Source organism: Eptesicus fuscus, chromosome 13 (genome assembly GCF_027574615.1).
Source record: "Eptesicus fuscus isolate TK198812 chromosome 13, DD_ASM_mEF_20220401, whole genome shotgun sequence".
In the NCBI taxonomy this organism is placed as follows: domain Eukaryota; kingdom Metazoa; phylum Chordata; class Mammalia; order Chiroptera; family Vespertilionidae; genus Eptesicus; species Eptesicus fuscus.
The window spans coordinates 46,100,457-46,125,094 of NC_072485.1; the positions used below are offsets into that span (position 1 = coordinate 46,100,457).

Consider the following 24,638-nt stretch of genomic DNA (forward strand, 5'->3'; position numbering starts at 1 on the left):
GGAGTAAGACTGTATAAAGGCAAGAGGCTTGAGACACTGGGAATGACCAGAATTTGCCAGGAATTGTGTTTGAGAAAAGTCAGAAGAACAGTTTGTAGAGTCCTATTCCCGCCATCCCTCCCACACCCATACCCCAGGGATCCTTCCTGAGCAGCTAGCTATGTCTGCAGAGCTATGCCCACTAGTGTAGCTCCCGACCAATATTTACTAGCAGTTGCTTCAACTCTTCCCAGACAGCATCTGTTACGGCAGGGGCTGGGGTAGAGCCTCCAGAACGTCGTAAATGTGAGTTCACAGCTGGGGCTGTGGAGACAACAGGAAGTCAGGGGGGCAGCACATGCAGTTTCCAGGGGAATGGCTGCCAGCCTGGGGCCGGGAGCCTCAGACCTGCAGCAGGAGGAAGGCCAGCCTTCCGGAAGGGGAGAAGGGGAAAGCGTCCAACAGAAAGACATGAAGGAAGCTGGTCCCCCCTCCTACTTGAACACAACCCGGAATTTGGTTGTTCACCAACTTGGCCAGCCTCTGCTTCCTTGTCTCTTATAGGGACAAAAGCAGAAGGTTTTCAAAACGAGTTTTGTTTGTGGGGACAATTAGTGTCTGTTTTTAAAATTATGAACAAGTTAAGATAGAGCAAACTATCTTAACTTGTTCAAACTATCCGTTCTAAGAGTAATTATAAAAGCTTCATTTTCATAGAACTGCTGAGTTTACAGAACATTTCCCATAATGGAACATATCCTTCTGAAAGTGTTGTGATCCTTTTACAACCACTTTGTTTTGGAGAAAGAACCTCTGAGAGAGCCCACGCCTTGTCCGTGATCACATGGCTTGAAAATAGCAAAGCTGGGGCTCAAGCCCACGTTTCTGAATCCAGCCTCATGTTCTTCCCCTAAACCCCAGCACCCTGTGCTACACTCAGTGAATAAAAAAAACCCCACCATTTTATTTGTCATGTCACACAGCTTAAAAATTCCTGATTTCAGATTTAAAGAAGCACTCCATTTTTCAGCTGACAAAGCTGAAGCTAAGAGATGCTTTTGGAGGAAGGTCTGTGATTGAGTCATTTGTGTTGCTTTGAGCAAAGGGACAATGACCACAGCCCACAGAGCTCCGTGTGATGGATTTTTTGATGTGTCAACTTGGTTAGGCTGCAGCCCCCAGTTACTCAGTCAAACATAAGCGAGATGTTGTGGGAAGGGATTTTGCAGAGGTGAGGTAAGTCCCTAATCAGAAGACTATGGAAGGAAGGGCATCCTGGCCTACCTGGGTGGGCCTGACTGCTTTAGTTGCAAAGGCCTTAAAGGTAGAGCTGAGGCTTCCCCAGAGGAGAGGAGAAATTCCGCCTGTGGAGAAAGGCTTCAGCCATGCCTGTGAATGCCAGTGTCTAGTGAGCTTCCCTTATGACTGCCCTCTGCACTGACTTGCTTCGTCAGCCTCACAGTCATGTAAGCCAGTTCCTGGTGTATTAGCTTGCCAGACCTGCCGCAACAAAACATCACAAACTGGTGTCTTAGAAAAACAGAAATTTATTGGGTCGCAGTTCTGGAGACTAGAAGTCCGAGAGAAAGGTGCAGGAAGGGTTGGTTCCTTCTGAGGGCTGTGAGAGAGCAGCTGTTCCATGCCTCTCCCCTGGCTTCTGGTGGTTTGCTGGCAAACTTGGTTGTTCTTTGTCTTAAAGATACTGCATCGCCCCAGTCTCTGCCTTCATGTTCATGTGACGTTCTCCCTGTGTGCGCGTGTCTCTCTCTGCATCCAGATTCCCCCTTTTATGAGGACATCAGCCATATTGGATTGGGGTCCCCACTCATGACCTCATTTTAACTTGATTACCTCTCTGAAGACTCTGTCTCCAAATAAAGTCACCTTCTGGGGTCCTGGAGGTTAGGACTCACACATGCCATTCCCCTGATTGTACCCTGGCTGATATCCTCTGTGTGTATCACTTGGTCACATTCCTCTAAAGAGCTTACCGGGCCCTGGCCAGTTTCTAAATGGTTAGAGCATCAGCTCGTGGACCAAAGGGTCTTGGGTTCGATTCTCAGTCAAGGGCATATATCTCGGTTTTCAGGTTTAATCCCTGGCTCTGGTCCGAGTGCAAGCAGGAGGCAGCCAATCAATGTGTCTCTTTCACGTCAATGTTTCTCTCTCTCTCTCTTTCTCCCCCCTCCCTTCTACCCCTTCCCTTCCACTCTCTCTAAAAATAAATGGGAAAAATAACCTCACTCCTCCAGTGAGGATTAAAGAAACATACACAAAAACCCAGCTTACCAGAAGCATTGTCTTCTTCAGGAAGGACATCCCATGTCTCCAGAAACATCGACCCATCCTCTGATCTGGAGATGTTTAAATCTGGGTGTAAGCATAATATAATGCTCAGATCACACAAACCAGGCCAGTGCTTGGGACTCAGCAGAATATTATTATTGTTAGAGTCCTGGGGCATCTCCGTTAGCTGAACTCTGTGGGTATTTTAACTAAAAAGTGTAGTATCTTAACTGTAATCTGGCTTTGCCATAGTAGCTGCTTACCCCCTAACAAGAATGAACAACTTGAGAAGCTTTGTGGGGTTTGGACAAAGTGCTTATGGGTGTGAGGGCTTGGAAGGAAACTGTGTAATTCAGGTGTCTAGGGACTGGGGGTGGTGAAGACATTTCACGTTTTGGAGCCCCTGTTACATGTCACGCACCTGCTCTTGGCCAAGCATACAATATGGCTGGTGTCCTCATAAAAGGGGGAATCTGGATGCAGAGAGAGACACGCGCACACAGGGAGAACGTTACATGAACATGAAGGCAGAGACTGGGGATTATCTGATTTAATCCTCACTACATTCTTACTAGGCAGGTGTTAGTCACCCGTTGTGAGGTTGAAGTAAATGAACCCTAGATGACTCTGAGGTCACATATCTAGTAAGCACAGGCCAAGATTCAGATATGCAGTTGAATCTCATCCTTTGAGGATTCTGTATTTGCAAATTTACCTACTCACTAACATTTATTTGTGACTCAAAACCAGTACTCATGGTATTTCCAGGGTCTTTCATGAACATTTGTGAAGAATTTGAGTCACCTGAGCAGGTGTCCCTCACTGAGGTCTAAGGAGGTGACACTCTGCCTTCTTGTTTCAGCTCTCATACTATCAGTAAGTGCTCTTGCCATGGTCTCTTTAGTGCCACGTTTTGTTGTGGGGGGTGTGTTTGTTGTTGTTGCATTTTTGTGTGTTTTGTTGGTGATTTTGCTGTTTAAAATGGCCCTGAGCTTTGTGCTGAAGTGCCATCTGGTGTTCCTAAGTGCAAGGAGGCTGTACTGCCTTAGAAGATGCATGTGATAGATAAGCTTTGTTCAGGTTTGAGTGACAGGATATTGGCTGTGAGTTCAGTGTTAATGAATCAGCAATATGTATTAAATAAGGTGACGTTCAACAGAAATAGACATCAAACCAGAGGCTCAGAGGAGCCTAACCCTAGGAGTATCTCCCCTGTGAGCACTGCTTCAGTATTCACTAATTTCAGTGTTTGTGGCGACTTTCTAGAACAGAACTGCTGCAAATGATGAGACTTGATTAACACGTTATGAGGATGAGAATTTGGGCCTGGTGCCTCTTCCTTCTTACCTGCTTCAGGGATGAAGGAGACTGTAGCCTGAAAGCCTCTGAAGGTCACATTCTCATCCGACTGGAAGCTGATGAGCATCACACCAGAGGAGCTCAGCACCGGGGCTGGGGCAGCAAAGCCACACAACCGAGCTGGGTCAAGCCCAGCCCAGGCGAGACAGGGTCAAGGGCCAGCAAATAGACGTGACATTGCATTAAAGAAAAAAAAGAATTGTCCTTTAGGTAACTGTTAAGAAATAAACTTTCCTGGTGGATGTCACTAGTTGGCCTCTTTTTAATATGTTTTTAATCTCATCAACATTTCTATTCTGTTTATCTCTCAAACACTCCTATTTCCATAGCACTTTCCCTTTCCAACCCCTTGCTCATGTGGGCTCTCTGTATTTCTGTTCAAATGGTCCTGTGACTCTCCCTCTTGCTTTTCCTGCCCCTGATGTAGGAGAAGAGGAAGTGGTGGTGGTGAGAGCGGAGGGAGGGATGGGGGAGAATGAGGGACCACTGAGTCAGATCCTTTTTATTCCCCAGAAGGACCGGGTCCAAACGCAAACCAGGGCAGCTGAGCTCCAGGAACACACACCTATTTCCTTCTTCCTTTCTACATCCCGGTGCACTGTCACGTAGTCGGAAGTGCAGTCTCCACTCTCCTCTATTTCCAGATTCTGAAAGGAAAGCTGAGGAGACTCAACATTACATCCAGAGTGAATAATAGGGACGGATTACCTGATTTTGATTAGGGAGAGAAGTTAGGATTGTGCAACTTGCTCTGGAGTTCGACCTTAGACGAGAAAGTTAGTGGAATGTTCACGAGTGGGTTAAGTTACTTAGGAAAAGATGCTGCACCATAGGCTCCCAAACCTGCTGAAGCATCTAAGTGACCAAATACAATCCAAATGTAAGGGTGGGGAGATATGCAAATGTTTAAGCTCCCTTGCTCTTTCCTAGGAGGAGCAAAGAACAATATTTGAGCAGTTGGGTAGCACTGGCCAGTGGAGTGCGAAGAGAAGAGCAGCGGGATGAAGGGCTGAGGAAGCAGGCGTTCACGTTTTAAACATACAGATGATAGGGTTCAGTGGAGCCTGCACACTGAAGCCGGAGATACAGGACTGCATGGATAGGACAAAAGTGGAGGCAAATGGTTGTTAATGGTGAATGTAGGCATGGGGAGAAGGAGCCGAGTCAGACACAGGATTCATTCAAGCATTTCTTAAACCCTTACTGGGATGCTTTCTGGAAGTAAGCCCTTCTCTCTCTGAGTCAGGGTAAGCACACAGTTATGACTTGCAATGCTCATTTCCAAATTACTGTCTTGGCTGAGGCCTGGGAAGATCCTGTCACCGGGGGGTGTGAGAGCCTCATTTCACGGATGCTCGGCACTCCGTGGACATTTATTGAATAGATGTTTTTTAATCACTTCTAGCACTGGCACGTTCAGATTTTCAACTAAATGTGTCTTCATCTTCCTTCCAGAAAATCCTCCATCATTAATAACATCTCCCCTTAATACTTCTTCCTTCTGAAACACCTGCCCTGCCTGTGTTTGGGTTTCAGGAACTTTTAGGAAAAGAGCTATGCTCACCTCCTCTGTGTCTTCTTCTCCCACTCATTGGTAAGACCTGTGTGATCTTGTTTCTGCTCCTGAGATTGGACTTACCCTGATATTTCAGACACTCCTACCTCCTCTCTATTGTTCAGTTCTCCAGTCCAGTTATTCTACCTTTTTACTGGGGGGGGGGGAGGGGGGGAGGTGGGGACTGGACAATGAGTGCTCAGTCCTCCTTCTCTTTAAATTCTGAGATTGTGTAGTAAATTCTAAGTGTTGGCCACACCATTTTGTTTATTTTGTTTTATGTTCTAAGTTAAAGGCTCCATTCTCTAGACTGTTATAACATCACACCAATTTGGTTCTCCTGGGTTTCAGATCACGTTTTACCTCTTGAACATCTGAGAACTTGGTGGTGGTGTTCACCCTATTCTTCCCCCTTTCTTTTCTTTTTTTTAAAAAAATATATTTTTATTGATTTCAGAAAGGAAGGGAGAGGGAGAGAGAGATAGAAACCTCAATAATGAGAGAGAATCACCGATCGGCTGCCTCCTGCATGCGCCCCACCGGGGATCGAGCCCACAACCCAGGCATGTGCCCTGACCAGAATCGAACCCGGGACCCCTCAGTCCGCAGGCCGACGCTCCATCCCCTGAGCCAAACCAGCCAGGGCCCCCCTTTATTTTCTACTCTACCTTCTCAACTTCATATTCTCTTACTTTCAATTATAATTTTAAGAGAAAGACGTCTAAATAAGTGCCTAGTTCCACCTCACTATGAATGCAGTCTCACCTTCAACTACCCGGAGGCATCTCTGTGCAGATGGCTCACTAGTGTTTACAAACACTGGTGGGCACAAACACCACTAATTGACTGCTGAGTAAACCCTGTGTCCTGGCATTCAAGGCTCTCCATACATTAACCTGAGCCTCACCTCCCAGCACCCCTTCCAGTACATGTCATGACGCTCACACCAGAGCACCTGTACCTGCTCTATGCTGGTTCCTCTGTGCTTGCCCTGTCCCCTCTGCACAAGAGCGGATGATTTGGGCCTCAGTGTCATCGACTTTTGTTAACCATCACTTACAAGAGTGTTTCTAGAAGGGACTAGGGAATGATGAAACAATTTACCAGGTACAAAGACTAAGGCAGCACTTCAACAAAAATAAAGTGTGCAGTTGCCATCTGGTGGTGAGTGTGGGTAGTTACAGGGAGAAATAGGCTGGTCTGTTATTCTACAAGTATTTGTTGAGAGCCTTGTATGCCAGAGACTAGGGACTAGGGACTAGGGTTACAGCAGTGAATAGATCAGATAAAAAGCTGCCCTGTGGTGCCCTGTAGCTATTCTGTGGAGACACCATAGCAAAGGACGGGGAGCCAGAGTCGGTACCTTAATTAGGTAGTGTTTGGGGGCTTGAAATACCCAGTTACAGTTGGCCATGTCATTGTAATCTTCCGGATAATGAAGACTCTGTATGAGGCCTTCTTCAAAAAGGACAGTCAAGGAACTGCACCCGGACTCTGAAACACAAGGGAAGACATGCCAACAGCGGCATCAGCCGAGCAAAGAGGAGCCCCTTTGTGTTCCCTCTTGTCTTCCACGAATGACGCATGACCCGAATCTTCAGGCCGAGCCAGCAAGGAGGAAGAGGCTCGTGCACTGATTTTCCAGAACTCACCGGGCACGCTCAGCTCACTTAGGTGTGCAATGGCAGCACCATCGGAGCGCTGTGCCTGGCGTCTCACGGGCCTGTGCTCCTCTCCACCTTGGAGCCAAGGGGGCCTTGGGAGGGGGCTCCCTGCCCCTCACCCCATTCCTGTGGGGCCTCAACTTTTACGAAAGGCCTGGATAGTTTGCGATAAATGAAAAATGGCTTTACCAGGAAGGTAGTTTGGTTTACGAGCTTTGTAGGTGAGATTAAAACCAACGGCATGATCTGTGGCATCAGAGATGAACTTCAGCCTCAAAGAGTTGGAGGCAACAAGAACTGATGAAGCGAGGCTTTCTCCACAGAATTTCCCTGCAACATAAGGAGAGTCTTTGTTCACAGTCTAGAAAGCAGCACCCATTCAAAGACTGAAGGAGACCTGAACGTGTCATGATAGTGCAGGATCGTCTAACCCGGGGTTTCTCAACCTTGGCACCACTGACATTTTGAACTGGAACGTTCTTTGTGTTCAGGCTCCTGTGCATTGTAGGGTGTTTTGCACATTCCTGGCCTCTGACCTCTGGATGCCCGTACTTCTCCCTCCAGCTGTGACACCAAAAAAGCTTCTAAAGACACTGCCAGCGGTCTCCTGGGAGGCAAAAAATCACCTCCAGTTAAGAACCACAGAAACGCCCCTTCATTTCTGTGTTTTATATAAGCAATTTTCCTCTCCTGCTCATGAGTATCCATTTTTACTTTTAGCTGGACGAGACAGGGAAAGACCGTTTTCATGCCTAGAAAAGCCGCATGCTGCCTGGGAGGCAGAGGCCCTGCAGGGTGCCTACATTTTACTCCTGATGGGCTCCAGGTCTGAAATGAGCGTCGGAAGCCTGGTTCCATGGGAAGCCCATGCAGCGAGTAAAATGCGCTGTGGCCTCCCAGCCATCACACAGGCCCAGATTTAGTTCTTTTCCTCCATCCTGAGTCTCAAAAGTTGGAGACAGGAAATGTGGTGGGCACAGATGGCGGGGGGGCTTTCTGGGAAGTGCAGCTCCCCCTCCAACAGTGCCAGACATACTGTACCCAGGCCCCATGAATCCCTCCAAGCACTAGTGTCCGTTTGACAGTGTGGGAATCCACTCACCAAGAAGTCTGTCTTCTAAAGAATGCATTGACAGGTAATTGTGGTCGCAAGACTCTGCATCCAAGTGGGAAAAGCTGAGGAACACATGCATGTCCTCGGGTACCAACAGGGTCCAGACACACAGTCTGCAGGCAGATACGTCGGGAGGGTGTTATTTCTAGACAGAAAGTGGCTGTCCCTGTTACTGGGCACAGTCAGACCGGACGTAGGAGTGGCAGAGGGGGCTACTCACTGCTTGCTGTCATAATAGAGGTGGGGGCTTTCTGGGAAGTGCAGCTCCCCCTCCGACTCCCTGACCACACGATCCTTCTCCCTGCACGCGGCTGGGAGGGAAGCCACAGAATCAGGCTAACAATGATGGCTAGTCACAGCAGCCCTCGCTTTCCAGGACCCAGACAGAAACTGGGATCTCCTGGTTCTTGGTTATGCATGCTTCCTTTTTTCACGAAACCTTTTCCTGCCTTGGTTCTAGATGCCATGTATGTATGTATGTATGTATGTATGTATGTTCCTTTTAGGTCCTGCTTAACCCTAAGATTCTGTGATTATTTTTCCCTTCCCTCTTCTTTCTCTGACCCCGTACTCCATTCTATAAATACAGGTAGTTCCAGGTTCTGTCATTACTTTTCATCTCTCTCTGCCTGGGTCCTCTGACTAGTCTCATTCATACCCTCAGTTTCAACTATCATCTCTACATTTCTAAACTTCAGACCTGATTTTTCAATCGTCTCCTAGGTTTCGCCCCTGAAACTTAACATGCTACAAATGAAACTCCTCTGGGTATGCAAGAGTGCTTCCACTTCGGCTTTGATTATTTTTATCTGCCCCTTTCTTAGTCTGTCATGCCTAAAACTTCGGTAGCGTCCTTGATTCCCCCCTCTCCACCCTTCATCTAAGTGACCAACAAGTCCTAATTCTTCTTGTTTCTGTTCCCTCCTTTCATCCTCTGGCCCTTGCCCTAGGTCAAGCCTGTATTTCTCGTCTCTTGAACTAATGTGTAATCTCATAATCCACCTCAAATTGTTTTCCCCTCTAACCTATACACTGAGTGGCCAGATTATTATGATCTCTGAACACATAATAATCTGGCCACTCAGTGTATATCCTATATAATAAAAGGCTAATATGCAAATTGTCCCCTCGACCAGGAGTTCGACCAGCAGGCAGGCCAGCCAACTGCCCATGGCCCCCTCCCCCCCCCCCCCCCCCCCCCCCCCGGCCAGGCTGGCCAGACCCCAACCACTCACGAATTCATGCACCAGACCTCATATATATGTATATATATATTGACACACTGAGTGGCCAGATTATTATGCGTTCAGAGATCATAATAATCTGGCCACTCAGTGTATATTCCCTATGTGTGGCTCTTATACCACTGAAGTATAGCTCTAATCTATTTAATCAACTTCCTGTTTTGACTGGCATTCAAATTTCCATAACACGGTCTCACATTATCTTTCTAATTTCCCTCGTTAACCTATCACCTGTCCTGCACTTCAGCTGCTTTGAGATGACTGGTCTCTATTACAACCTACGTTTTCCTATCTCCATCCTTTAGTACCCATCCAGGATGACAGCTGGATATGTTTCTTTACCTGTATCCCATTGCCACCTGATTTTTTTTTTCCTGCTAGAAGAGCCACTTACTCCTCTGAGCTCTCGGGGTACTCTTCCTCACATTGCTCTTTGTAGGTAGTTCCACAGACTCACACAGAACCACCGGAGACTTGAGCTCAAGATGCCTTAGGAACCATCTGGTCCAAACTCTTTTCTTTATGAATGAAGAAACTAAGGTCCAGAAGTAGAAAGGAGCTTCCCCAGATCACAGAGTGAATTCATTGTAGTCTTACAACGTACACCAGGGTGAGTCCCCTGGATAAGTAAGGGCACTTTCAGGGCAAGATGTGTAGCTTCTTGGCCACACCTTCACCACCTTACCCTCCTCCCTCAAGTCTCTGATGCAAAGCAAGGATCTGGCAAATGTTTGCTGAATTGAGAGGGAGCTCTGGATGTACAGGATGGGAAATGGGAGGGAATCTGGGGCTCCAGCTGGGTGAGGGACTGCCCTGACTGGCAGGGAGTGGCTCTGGGTTTTCCAAGTGGTGGCTCTGTACCTAGTGAGCGAGGACAGCTTTTGCTGAGGAAGACGTTTGATTATAAAGGGAACTGATATATAAGTCATGCTTCTGGGGGAGCGGACTGGAGAAATACCCACCTTTGGAGCTCTTTCTCCGTTTCCCTGGGGAAGAAAAAGAAAGGTGCAATTCAAAGTGTGTGGTATCCTAAACAATATTTCAAGAAATTAGCAACTCCCTGACTTAAAAGTACAGAGATTTTCAAGTCAATATGCAACTAATGAGAATCTAATCTATGGAAAGAACAGAAGGGACAAGTTGACAAAGCAGAAAGTGGCCTTTTTGTTTTAAGGAGATGATGTCATTCTGTTTATTAAGTAGGGGAATTAAGAGACAGGCCATGATTAGCTTGGAGGTTACACAGAGCAAGAAGAGGTCATTTGGCCCACCCCTCTTGTTTTACATGAGAAGGGAAGCTCAAGATGGAATAACTCACCACAACCACAAGAGAATTTTGAGATAGCTATAGCTTGAACTAAGGGTGCAGGTACCAGTTAAGAAAACAATTAAGGTTGATTTGGAGGCAGAAATGAAGTTTTCATTAACTCACTGGTCAGGCTAGTAGAAGGTATATGTAGACCCAGGTCTTTTCAGACTTACTGTACCTAGATCTGTATAAGACAGTGGTTCTCAACCTTCCTAATGCCGCGACCCTTTACTATAGTTCTTCATGTTGTGGTGATCCCCAACCATAAAATTATTTTCGTTGCTACTTCATAACTGTAATTTTGCTACTGTTATGAATCGTAATGTAAATATCTGTGTTTTCCGATGGTCTTAGGCGACCCCTGTGAAAGGGTCGTTCGACCCCCAAAGGGGTCACAACCCACAGGTTGAGAAATGCTGGTATAAGGCCTTCTCAACCAGGGCATTGCTAACATTTGGGGCTGCATTATTCTTTTTTGCGGGGCCTGTCTGTGCATTGTAGGAGGCTTAGCAGCATCCATGGCCTCTATCCACTAGATGCTAATGTCACTCCCTCCCGTTCCCCTAGTGCAGTGGTCGGCAAACTGCGGCTTGCGAGCCACATGCGGCTCTTTGGTCCCTTGAGTTTTTAGCAAAGACCAGCTTAGGAGTACCCTAATTAAGTTAATAACAATGTACCTACCTATATAGTTTAAGTTTAAAAAATTTGGCTCAAAAGAAATTTCATTCATTGTGCTGTTGATATTTGGCTCTGTTGACTAATGAGTTTGCCGACCACTGCCCTAGTGTGACAACCAAAAATGTCTCCAGACATTGTCCCCTGTGCTCGATGACCACTGATCTTTACCTTTGCACGCTGAATCTTGTTAGCACAGTTGAGAAGTGGTGAATACACATCACCAGCTGACATAGTTTAAATTAAAGGCAAATTTGAAAAGGCTAGGATGGATGCATTCATATTTCATTGACTGTTTGTATGCTGTACCACATACCAAGTTTTCCTCTTGTTTAAGCCTTAGGAAATACCACAGTCCTGATGTGTTGCCCTAAGAACAGAAGCAGAGCCTGTGCACAGTGGCCCTGACTTGCCTGGACTCTGCTGAGGCCCTCTCTGGCCCTAGCTTCTTGACCTTAGGTGCCAGCTTTATTACCCATGTGGATGTGTTTGCGGATCCAGGGAAGCACTTTACTGAGATCTGTGAAGATCCCAGGGGATCCTTGATCGTCTTTTTGCACATTGTTTCTCCAACCTCGACCACAGCCCGAACCCCAGGAAGTCACACCAGCGAGAGTCCAAGTTCCTTTCTTATTCCGGCACATGAGGGAACCTCCTGAATCTCCCTGGAGGGGGAAAAGCCTCTGTTACCATCATGATCAGTGTCTGTGCCCCAAAGTGCTCACCCTTTCCCCCAATGAAGATGCTAGATGAGGACCAATGACATTTCTTCACTTCTAATAATTTGGACTCAGGCCTGGTAGAACAGGCAAGCACAGTTCACATTAGACCCTCGAGTATCATCAGAGCCTATCAGCTCCACCTCCTTCTCCTCATCCTAGACTTTCATCACACAATCAGGCTGTCTTCCTGTTCCCATCTCGTCTTGCAGGCTCAAAGAAGTCTTGCCCAGTAGTAAAAATGACCTCAGGCTTGTTCAGCAGGAGGGATGGGAGGAAAGGAAAGTTCCTGTTATACATGAACCTGAAACTTCTAGATAGGAAAGAGCCAGCCATTCTTCAGAGGTGGAGAACCCTGAGCTCATTATTGGCATTATCTGTTACTTCGTCTTTTGGAAAAAGTGGAAGACCTCTTCTGTATTCACACTCCCCGGTATAAACAGTTTGTTCAGACTGTCTCTTTATTTTAACTCAAACCTCTCCTGTCACTCTAGACTCTTCTTTTCAGAGTCCATTCATCAGCCTAGCTGCTCCCACCTACCTGACATGCATCTCTCCCTCCATCAAGGAAGCCTGTGCAGAGAAAGGTCTGCCCACTGATGGGTTTCTTTAGGGTTAGCAGAGCTGCCACACACTCCTCCTGGGTCAAGATGGGCAGGTTCACTTCTTGCAAGACTTGCGGGAGGATGCCGTCTAGAACACACAGAGACGAGAGCCCCTGCAAGGCACTCTTCTACCCTTTCTGAGTTGAAGGTGCCTGCTCCAGTCAGGTTTGTGTCTTTTGAAAAGACTCGAACTTCTAAGTACATTTTTATATTCCCTACTAGAGGCCCGGTGCACAAAATTCGTGCACGGGGGTGGGTGTCCCTCAGCCCAGCCTGCACCCTCTCCAATCTGGGATCCCTCTCACAATCCTGGACTGCTGACTCCCAACTGCTCACCTGCCTGCCTTCCTGATTGCCCCTAACCACTTCTGCCTGCCAGCCTGATCACCCCCTAACCATTCCCCTGCCAGCCTGATTGATGCCTAACTTCTCCCCTGCCAGCCTGTTTGCCCCTAACTGCCCTCCACTGCAGGCCTGGTCACCCCTAACTGCCCTCCCCTGCAGGCCTGATCGCCCCCAACTGCCCTCCCTTGCAGGCCTGGTCCCTCCCAACTGCCCTCCCCTGCTGGCCTGATTGCCCACAACTGCCCTCCCTTGCAGGCCTGGTCCCTCCCAACTGCCCTCCCCTGCTGGCCATCTTGTGGCGGCCATCTTGTGTCCACATGGGGGCAGCCATTTTGTGTGTTGGAGTGATGGTCAATCTGCATATTACTCTTTTATTAGATAGGATAGAGGCCTGATACACGGGTGGGGGCCAGCTGATTTGCCCTGAAGGATGTCCAGGATCAGGATGGGGGTTCCCTTGGGGCGTGGGGCAGCCTGGGAGAGGGGCCAGTGGTGGTTTGCAGGCCTGCCACACCCCCTGGCAACCCAAGTGGAGGCCCTGGTATCTGGGGTTTATTTATCTTCTACAATTGAAACTTTGTAGCCTAGAGCAGAGCCAAGCCTCCTGCTCGCTCCGTTGCGGCAGCCATTTCTGTTGGGATTTATGTATCTTCTATAATTGAAACTTTGTAGCCTTAAGCGGAGGCCTGGGCCAGTCAGGGTGTGCAGAAAGCTTGGCTTCCTCCATTGCCAGGGCAACCCTAGCATCCTGCTCTTTCCAGCTCCATGACTGCTGCCATTTCTGTTTGGATTTATGTATCTTCTATCATTGAAACTTTGTAGCCTTGAGTGGAGGCCTAGGCCAGAAAGGGCAGGCGGAAAGCTTGGCTTCCTCCATTGCCGGGGAAACCCAAGCCATCCTCCTGCTCTCTGTGGCCGTAGCCATCTTGGTTGTGTTTATTTGCATATTTGCTCCTGATTGGCTTGTGGGTGTGGCTTGTGGGTGTAGCGGAGTGGTGGTTAATTTGCATATTACTCTTTATTAGATAGGATTTTAAAACACATTTGCACAATTGTTTTCTTAAAAAATAACAGATTAAAATTTGTATTTTTGGATTACCCAACAGAAAGTTCTAACATCTGGTTAAGGGTAGAGGCATATAAGTTCTTACCTTCAGTCAGGCGGCCCCAGCCTGCAGTTGTGCAAATCAATCCAGCCTTAAATCGTTCTCCTGGCTCTGGAAGACACATGGGCCCCACAGACGGGCCTGAAAAAAGAGCAAGGCAGGGCATGGAGGAGAGGTCACCAGATGCACTCACCCGCTGGCATCTAGGTGGTCCTCCAAGATCTTGTAAGAGTTGTGATATTTCTCCCTGACACTTCCAGGTGTTACTTGTCAGACAAAGAAAGACACTCTACATAATCCTATATCTGAAGCTATAAGCAAAAGTGTTTCAGGTAGGGGACCGTCCACCCCAAACCCCTGTCTCTAAGTCCATGACCCAGCATTGCTGGGCATATCATGTACTATAAGGAATGTACTATAGAACAGAATTTATGGAGAGCATGGAATAGATAATTCAGAGTGAGCCTGAAATGATTACCAAAATGGAAGGTGCCAGCCATCTTCAAAAGAGCAATGTCATAGTCCATTGGCTTTTTGGTGGAGAATTGGGGATGTATGATGATGCTTTCAATGGTGAGGGTTTGCTCTCCTGGCTCTTCATGGCTCAAATCATGTTTTCCAGCAGTTACATTCAAAGTCGATGCAGTATTTCTATTAAAGAGGAAGTAGTAGAATGAATTGATTTCATTGAGCCTCTTAGTACAGTTGTAATGGTTGACAAACTGGCCTCTTCAAAATGGCATGGGTGGATAATGGGAGGTAGGAGGCTGCTGGACAGAGAAAGTGAGAATGATTCCTGCACTCTTGCTAAAAATGCAGAGGTTCTCAATTTGATTGGAGAATAGTAATGAATGTCCTCAGGAGTCAATGATGTAATAAATCAAGTGCTCTGCAATTTTATTTGTAAAATGTCTAAAGCTGTATACAGTATACTTTGTAATTCAGGGGTCTAAAGCTGTAGTGGACTTCATTTAGCTACCTTAGGTGGTTGGCCTGGCCTCAGTATCAGCGAATGACTTGTGATCCCCACTAAGTATGTTGCGTTACTGTCAGAGAGCTAATACAGAATGTATATTGTGAACCCCATAACAGCATGCACTCTCAGGACTTTGGACTGATTACAACAATGGGAGGTGGGGATCTTCTCCCTACTTCCTTTATGTTTATAATTTAGATACCTGGCATGACATGGGAAAGACCATTCTATTTCCCTTCCTGAAGCAAAGTTATTTGAAAGGAATGGGATGGGATGAATTGAGATGGATTAAGAGCTTTGGGTTTGCCATCTTTTGGGACCCTTTGTTCCCAGATTTTATAAAAACCTGGAAAGGCCATACTTTTCTCTTGATATACTTTCCTGGCTCTTGGCTATATTAAGTACCTAACTTAACACATAGCAAATCCCTAACCTAGGCACCTGTCACATTAGTGGAATTATTAGGTGATTCTTCTTTAGACTGCCAACTCTCTGGGAGCAGGAATTATGTCTTACTCATCTTTGTATCTTTGGTACCCACTAGTGTCTAGCACCAAGTAAATATCCAGCAGATATTTGCAGATTTGAAATAGGATAAATATGGGGACATGATCTTGATTGCAGCCTAATGAATACCAAGAACACTGGCAACAATAGAACATTTGAAACACACAGGAAAGTGAATTAAGGATGGAAGTTGTTAGATTGAAGCTCATAGAGGCGGGATCAATATGAAAGAAGATGTGAGAGCCTTCTTTATGTTTTACTGGCCTCTATTTGTTATCTTTTATACACTTCTTAAGACGCATAATGAACAGCATGATTTTTTTTTCCATTGAAATTTAGGAAAACTAGGAGAGAATTTTCACAAATACATCTTTATGATGCTTTTTCTCACCTGGATATTATTCTTTATTTATTTATTTCTTTATTTATTTATTTATTTATTTATTTATATTTTATTGATTTTTTACAGAGAGGAAGAGAGAGGGATAGAGAGTTAGAAACATCGATGAGAGAGAAACATTGATCAGCTGCCTCTTGCACACCCCCTACTGGGGATGTGCCCGCAACCAAGGTACATGCCCTTGACCGGAATCGAACCTGAGACCCTTGAGTCCGAAGGCCGACGCTCTATCCACTGAGCCAAACTGGTTTCGGCGATATTATTCTTTATGAACATCCATTCATATTTAACTATTTCTGCAAGAGATTATGTTTTCTACCAAGTTGAGTACCCTCTGACAACATCACTGAGCCCCATTTGTGTTATGCAATTAAGATGTTCTCTCACTAAAGCATTTATCACACAGTTCCTGTTTTAAAGAGTTATTGTTCTGATTCCAAGGGAAAAGAGAGGTAATCTGACCTTTATACATGTGCTGGGCCTTTCCCTACCTGTTTGCAACGCAGTGAGCAGCCGTAATCACCCATTGTGGAGAGATGATGGTTCCACCACAGATATGTTTCTGCCTTCGTTTCAGAGACACCTGAATTGCAAAGACCTTAAATAAGAGCAAGTTAATGCCCTGGCATCCCCAAAACCTGGAGACTGAGCATATTCTGGAAAATAGACCCAGATATACTCTTCACAACTATTAGAAATCATGGACTGTAAAGGTGTAAAACCCATTTCACTGCGGCTCAGGAAAAAAGAGAAATGCTGGAACCAAAACCTTCCCAGCCTGGTTCCCAGGGGGTTAATCTCAGATCATTGGCTATAGTGTTTATTTTTTATACATTGATGGTATTTATTAATTTTTACAATAATATTCATACTGTTACTCTAACAATGTAAACAATATCTGTAAATGAAGAGAAAGAAAAAGAATAATAAGATACAGCAGAATCCAGATGAGCAGGTCTGAGAGAAAGGCCAGGGGAGAGGGCCAAAGCGTCTTGCAACACGTGCTCCAAGTCCTCCAAGCCTCTTGGAGAGAGAGTCTGGACCTACAGTTTTCTGGCACTCTTAACTGTTTGACCTCTACAACTTCTTCAGGCCTATTTTTCACTCTGCCTCCGTCTTTGGTTTATCCTGTTCATGATATTAGATTTGACTCTAAAATGACTTACAGGGTACAAGTAATACTTTTAATTCCATTGTTGGAATAAGAAAGTAAGCAATTTATTAGAATTGTTCCCTTTTTGACCAAATATTATTCAATGAACGATTGGGAAAAAAATATTTAATACAGAGAAAAGGCTAAGAATATAATAAAGAGCAAGTAAGTAAAAGTCAGTGATTCATCTCTGACTATGATTTGAATATGGACGTCTGAATTGACTAGCTAACCAACTGCCAAGTAAGCAACTGATCAATCAGCTCTTCAACCAAGTTAATTCATCAACATAGTGAACCAATCGACAAACCATTCCAAATATCCACTGGCCTAAAAGTTCATATGACTGGCTTAAGAGAAGTAAAAATAAAGAGCTGTTACTCTACTTATAAAATTAAATGACAAGAATATACACTGAGTGGCCAGATTACTATGATCTCTGAACGCATAATAATCTGACCACTCAGTGTATATCCTATATAATAAAAGGCTAATATGCAAATTCTCCCTTTTACCAGGAGTCCGACCAGCAGGCAGGCTGTCCAACCGCCCATATTCCCTCCCCCTGGCCAGGCTGGCCGGATCCCACCCATGCATGAATTCATGCACCAGGCCTCCAAAACACACACACACACACACATACACACACACACACACACACACACACATACAGAGTGGCCAGATTATTATGCATTCAGAGATCATAATTGGCCACTCAGTGTAGTGTGGCTCCCAGGGTAAAGGTGAGAGACTTTTAAGGAGAATAAATGTGAACAACATTGGCCAAGGGCAGTAGCAGAAAGACATTTCTATGGCACGGGAGGACCAGGAAATTAAATTGAGACAGAATCCTTCAGACATTAGCTACTAAGAAGGTAGTAAGTTTGATTATTTCCTGAGAGGTCCTATGGAATAGGTACAAATCTTAAACCTCAGACATAAAGTAGACCTGTGGATATGACACCTTTGACTTCCCTGGTCATCTTTAACTATAGTGAGATAGGTATATTTTAAATCTATGCATTGAATCAGAAAATTATTTTTTAAATTGTCTTAGGGGTTGAAAGTTTGGGATGTCTTTTTCAATTTTTGGAACAAGCCAATAGTGCATGGAACTATTCTGGACACACCTTTTCTGCAGTATAACTGGTCTACAGCATGAGGAACTTGAACCCCTTACACACTCATGAGATCTCTGATGCCGAGCTAGGCCGAAAGGAGTGCACTAGTGAGTAGCAGGTGATTTTGAAGTATCAAATCCCAAAACAGCTCATAATCTACCCACCAGAGAATGTTCTCAGAGACTCACCTGCCATGGGTAAGAGCCCTTTACCACTTGGCTTCCCCCAACAATGCGACTAAAATCATTCAAGAAATTCCAGGGCTGTGCCTTCACTAGACTCTGCCCACAAGTGGGAGCTGGAGAAATGAAAAGATTTTTAAAAAATGATTAGATAGCTTCTGAGATTGAGGGACACAGCAAAGTCTTATAAGCAAGAAAAACTGTAGGGCCTGGATCATGTAGAAAGACTACAAAATGGCTTTAAGTTAGTTGTGGGGTTTGCAGTAGTGTGCTGTACGAAGGGTTATTCAGCTTTTGTCACATAGAACATAGGTAGCATGAAAAAAATCTTTTCTAATATGAAGATTAAGGGCCTTTGAAGTAGATCTTCACTGGGTTAGCAGGAATGCAGACCCTTTTTGCTTATGAGCAATCTGGACCCCTAGAGCAGGGTGGGGAACCTTTGTTCTGCCAAGGGCCATTTGGATATTTATAACATCATTTGTGGGCCATACAAAACTATCAACATAAAAATTAGCCTGCTGTATTTGGTCAAACATTTATTAACTCACCCCTAATGCCTTGGCAGGGTCAGACCAAATGATTTTGCGGGTCTTATTCGGCCCACGGGCCTGACCTTCCCCACCCCTGCCTTAGAGGCTCCTCACAGCACTCTGTACTTCTGTGACATTAATTACATACATTATGGTTATTTCTGACTTAAATATATGTATTATTGTATTTATTGATTTCAAAAGGAAGGGAGGATATAGAGATAGAAACAATTATGAGAGAGAATCATTGATCAGCTGCCTCCTGCAGGCCCCCCCAGCTAGGGATTGAGCCTGCAACCCGGGCATGTGCCCTGACCAGGAATTGAACCCTGACCTCCTGGTTCATAGGGCAGTGCTCAACCACTGAGCCACTCTGGCTGGGCTGGTTATGTCTGACTTTCAAGCTAACTAGACAGTGAGCTCCTCAAAGATATGAACTTAATCTTAGAGATACCTATATCCAACAATATCTAACACAGTTCCTGATACATAGAAGTTGCTTATTTAATTCCTTCAGTAGGTGGATGATGCCATAGTCTGGCTTAGATTGTAATTGTGTGTTCACCTTTTGCTCCCTCGCAGGGGACTGAATCTGAGACCATGGTCTGTAGTACCCGGTACACAGTTTGATATTGGATTTAATTCTCTCTGAGGGTAGAAAGTAGCAGATTTTTCAAGGAGAGTGGAGAGAAGACTGTGACCTGATTCACACACCAGACTGGTGTTAGGATAGAAGCGTTGCCAGATAATGGAAGAAATAACTCTTTTGTCTTTATGGAAAAGATTTTTGTCCCTGAAAACATTGCATTTACTTATTATACTCAAATTTTTTTTGACTTATCAGTTAAGAGAGGCATTAGATTAAAGATGTTTGCAACTGTCAGGGATGGCAGATCATTATTTTCTACATTTTCTAGGAAGGCCTGGAAAGCCCCACCTCACAATCACCACACTTCTTTGGGTACCTGAGTCCTCTAATACTTATTCTTCAGCCTGGAGGTCACCTCAACTGAGAAGTCTTCCTTGATTTCCTCGAGATGTGTTTTAAGTGTCTCTCTTCTTTACCAGGTAGTACTCTTTTCTTTCCCCTTTTATAGTTTTGCCATGCAACATTGTGATAGTGAATTGTTTGTCTGTCTCCCTCATTGGAGTCTGAACTACTTGAGGAAAAAAAACCACACTCTATGTCTTTATTCATCTCTGCATTTCCAAGGTTTAGCACAATTCCTAGCACAGAGTAGACACTTAGGAAAGTTAGGTGGATGAACATAAAGTTTTCCTTGAGAACGTATTCTTCAGAGCACAGCTATTTATGTTAATGTGTTAAAACATACAAAGCTCATTCAAATAACTTCTCATTTAACCCTCCATTCTATGCCTATGAACCAAGCACTGTTACCCCTTTTACAGATGGGAAAACAAAGAATCAAAGAGGGAGAAACAAAGATGGCGGCATAGGTAAACACATAAACTGCTGCCTCGCACAACAATTTCAAAACTACAACTAAAAGACAAAACGGACACCATCCAGAACAATAGGAAAGCTGGCTGAATGGAAATTCTACAACTAGAAGGAAAGAGAAAAGCACATTGAGATTCAGGGGAGCTGCAAAAGGCTGAGGTACGGAGATGCGCGCGCGGAGAGGACTGGCGGCTGAGTGCGTGGCTGGCTTTCTCAAGCGGGAGGGAGAAAGAAGCTCCCGACTGTGCTGAACTCCAGTTCTGGGCGAGACCCTGGGGACCCAGACTCATACGGGGGGAATCTGGACTGTCAGGAAAAGAGAAAAGCCCACTGCGGAAGGCAGAGGTCCGGAGGCGCGTGTGCGCGGAGAGGACTGACTGCGGAGTGCACCACTGGCTTTCTCTAGTGGGTGGGAAACTGAAGCTCCCCACTGTGCTGAACTCCAGTTCTGGGCGAGAATCTGGGAACCCAGACTCATTGGGGGAGAAACTGGACTGTCTGACAGCGGGTGAAACTCGAGGGCGGCTTTCTCTCAGAGGTGCTTGCAGCGATTACCGAGGGATACTGAGACCCAGGGGCCTCATAGGGCAGGGCTGATGGGAAGCCAAGGCTGTCTTCTCCGCCCTGAGACTCCGCCCCATTCAAGCTGAGCACAGAGGCTTTTGCAATTTTGCAAGTCTTGTCTCATATGGGTGTCTCCAGCACAGAAGTTCTCCCAGCGTAGACACAGCTGATCCTCACAGCCAATTGGCCTGGAGGTCAATTCCTCCCAGTGATACCAACAACAATAAAGACTTAATTACAACAAGGCTGTACACACAGTCCACAAAGGGGTGCACCAAGAGTGTCCACCTCAGGTAACTGGGGAGGCTGAGCCACTGTGCCCTATAGGACACCTAGCACACAAAGCTACTCTACCAACTCAGGGAAGTAGCAAAAATGTGGAGACAAAGAAACAGATCACAAATGAAAGAAATGGAGGAAAGCAAACGACTGGATATAGAGTTCAAAACCATGGTTATAAGGTTTTTCAAGAATTTCCTAGAGAAGGCCGATAAATTTAGTGAGACCCTCGAGGATATGAAAAAGGACCAACTAGAAATTAAACATATACTGACTGAAATAAAAAATATTATACAGAGACCTAACAGCAGACTAGAGGACCGCAAGAATCAAGTCAAAGATTTGAAATACAAAGAAGCAAAAAACACTCAACCGGAAAAGCAAAAAGAAAAAAGAATCCAAAAATTTGAAGATAGTGTAAGGAGCCTCTGGGACAACCTCAAGCATACCAACATCCAAATTATGGGGGTGCCAGAAGAAGAAAGAGAGCAAGATACTGAAAACCTATTTGAAGAAATAATGACAGAAAACTTCCCCCATCTGGTGAAAAACATAGACTTACAAGTCCAGGGAGCACACAGAACCCCAAACAAAAGGAATCCAAAGAGGAACACACCAAGACACATCATAATTAAAATGCCAAGAGCAAAAGACAAAGAGAAATATTAAAAGCAGCAAGAGAAAAACAGTTAATTACCTACAAGGGAGCACCCATACGACTGTCAGCTGATTTCTCAACAGCAACTATACAGGCCAGACAGGAGTGGCAAGAAATAGTCAAAGTGATGAATAGCAAGAACCTACAACCAAGATTACTCTACCCAGCAAAGCTATCATTCAGATTGGAAGGTCAGATAAAGAGCTTCACAAATAAGAAAAAGCTAAAGGAGTTCATCACCACCAAACCAGTATTATATGAAATGCTGAAGGGTATTCTTTAAGAAGAGGAAGAAGAAGAAAAAGATAAAAATTATGAACAACAAATACATATCTATCAACAAGTGAATCTAAAAATCAAGTGAATAAAAAATCTGATGAACAGAATAAACTGGTGAATATAATAGAATCAGGGGCATAGAAAGGGAGTGGACTGACAATTCTCGAGGGGAAAGAGGTGTGGGGGGTGCAGGAAGAGACTGGACAAAAATCGTACACCTATGAATGAGGACAGTGGGGCGGGGAGAGGTAAGGGCAGAGGGTGGGGTGGGAACCGGGTGGAGGGGAGCTATGGGGGGGAAAAAAGAGGAACAATTGTAATAATCTGAACAATAAAGTTTTATTAAATTAAAGAAAAGAATCAAAGAGATGCACAGCTAATTAATGACAAAGCATGGATATAACACTAAGCCTTTTGATTCCGAACCCACTGCAGCCGTGACATTGGATCAAAAGCTTATTTTCTAACTGTTTCAACTGAATGAAGCATCAATACCTCAGAAATAAAATGTACTATATTCTGAACTCATTGGAGCAAAGAGAGAAAACATGATGATTCTCAGGACTGGCATAAATCTGACTGTGGAAAAGCCTGCCAAGAACTATTCTCAGCTTATGTTGCTTGAGGGAGGAAAAAACCATTTGTAATACACTACAGTGAGCATGCTTTCTATTTCCTAGCAAGACAGTGTTCCAAAAAATTACAGATGCTTCAACATGTATGCTGATTTCCAGAATTTGTTCTATGAATGAGGATGGGGTGGTGTAACATGTCCAAATAAGTGAACAATCCAGATCAATGCAACTTGTCCAAGTTGTATTCCATAAACGTTTTTCCCAGTTTTATATGCTGATTTCAAGAGTAAAGTTCAAAATAATTACAGGAAAGACAGTTAGGTTTCCAAAATATATTTGCTTCTCTGGTTTTACCAAAGGAATATGGAGTGGAGTTAGGATGCCCATTGACAGTAAAGGTTAGTCCTTCAGACAAGGTAACTATAGAGTTTGTTTGAAACTTACCTTTGGAAAGAGAGAGAGTTGCAGATTTACCTTGTTCCAAACAGATCATTCCCAGAAGTAAAAACAGTTTATTCTTACTCATAGGCATTTTGAGATTCAGAGTTTTTTCCTGAAATTTTAAAGAGACCAAAGAGAATCAAACAAAATAGAAAGCCTTGTGAGACCAGCAGTAAGCCCATTTAAAAGGAGGTTATTCATTAACCAAGACTTGAGGCATTCAACCATGTCCATATGATGTTTCTGAATGTGGTTTCTTGCAAAGATTTTTGTAAGATGTGGGAGTAAACCTCAGAAGCATAATCTTGTTCAAGCAGTATTACATGTCCCATTACATTCGCATCAATTGTTGCTTCCCAGAGCGTATCTGGCTAGCTAAGTGGTTGGCATCTAAGTAATGGTTTGCAAACATTACTTATTTCTTAGTACAAGTTACCGCTTTCTACAAGTGGGTTGGACATCAAAGTTGTCCTTGTTTGCAAAGATAGACTGGACTACATGCCTGCAAACAACCCATGAGCATATGCTATCCCATTTTTCATTCTCTTATTCTCCAAGTGTAAATGAATAGTTATAAGCATGTGTTAGAAAAGGAGAGGAAAGATAATTTGGTGGCACAGTCAGGAAGTCAGGTGACTAGACAGTCATTTCGGGTACTGTCCGTTGAGGCATTTGTGAACCTGCATTCTCTCACTATTGTTTTGTATTTACAGGAGGCAAACACTAAGTCTCCTTCACGTCTACACTTGGCAGCTGATGCAGTTGATGTGGCATGGGAGGTGGCTCTGATTATGTGCAAGTCTTCTTCCCTGGCTGAGTTTGTGACACATGGTCAATGTGTGAGAAACAGCTATGGATTGGCCAGTGCTATCTATGACCACGTAGGAATAGGCATGAAAAGGAGGAAATGCCAAGGCTGAGTGAGTTAAATTGCGGGTCACTTTGACAGACAAAAGCATCATGGGTTTTCCTGCAGCTCCCTAAGGAACGACTAAATATGAACCACAGGACGGTTGTTCTAGATCATAGCTGCTTCTCAGAAATATCACAGATGATCAAAGCATAGCCCCACGAATTATGTTGATCCAAAGAGAGTCTCAAAACTAATTAGATCTATGCATTACAGTGCTTATTATGCAAATAAGGAAGATAATAAATGAAGCCCCCTGAGGCCTTATTGAGTATCTCAGACTGCCTACTGGTGTGGGTACATGTAAATGCACCTACTTTTCTCAGTTTCATTGGATTTCCTCTCATTGGATTTTCAGTGGAATGTTAGCAAACCTGTGCCTATCTGATGCTGAGGTACTTAAGGTCTTGTATTCCAAATGGTCCTAAGTCCAGCACAAATAAGCCCTGTTTTATACAGATGATTCCTGGAGTCTGTCCCCTTATAACATTTGACCAGCAGGTAGTGTTTTTATTTTTTTATTTTAAAATGTCCTTTGCATATGTAGTTGCTTATTTGAAGTATATTCTCAGTTATGGATTATTCATTTATTATCATCCATTGTAGGTGTTCTAACACAACATCTCATTTAACAGTGA

At 44.7% G+C, this 24,638-nt stretch overlaps 1 protein-coding gene across 1 annotated transcript; it reads right to left on the minus strand.

Moving 5' to 3' along the window:
- Nucleotides 1–181: 181 nt before the first annotated feature.
- OVCH2 (ovochymase 2) lies at nucleotides 182–23,181 on the minus strand. Its single transcript, XM_028159924.2, has 16 exons — nucleotides 23,094–23,181; nucleotides 18,306–18,415; nucleotides 16,335–16,426; nucleotides 14,439–14,611; nucleotides 14,006–14,101; nucleotides 12,446–12,597; nucleotides 11,661–11,850; nucleotides 10,164–10,187; nucleotides 8,178–8,268; nucleotides 7,946–8,070; nucleotides 7,033–7,173; nucleotides 6,543–6,673; nucleotides 4,190–4,283; nucleotides 3,613–3,744; nucleotides 2,269–2,358; nucleotides 182–303 (listed from the first exon to the last, which is right to left on the minus strand). Exons 1-16 carry the CDS (start codon nucleotides 23,179–23,181, stop codon nucleotides 182–184), a joined length of 1,851 nt encoding a protein of 616 aa, XP_028015725.2.
- Between the last annotated feature and the right edge of the window lie 1,457 nt (nucleotides 23,182–24,638).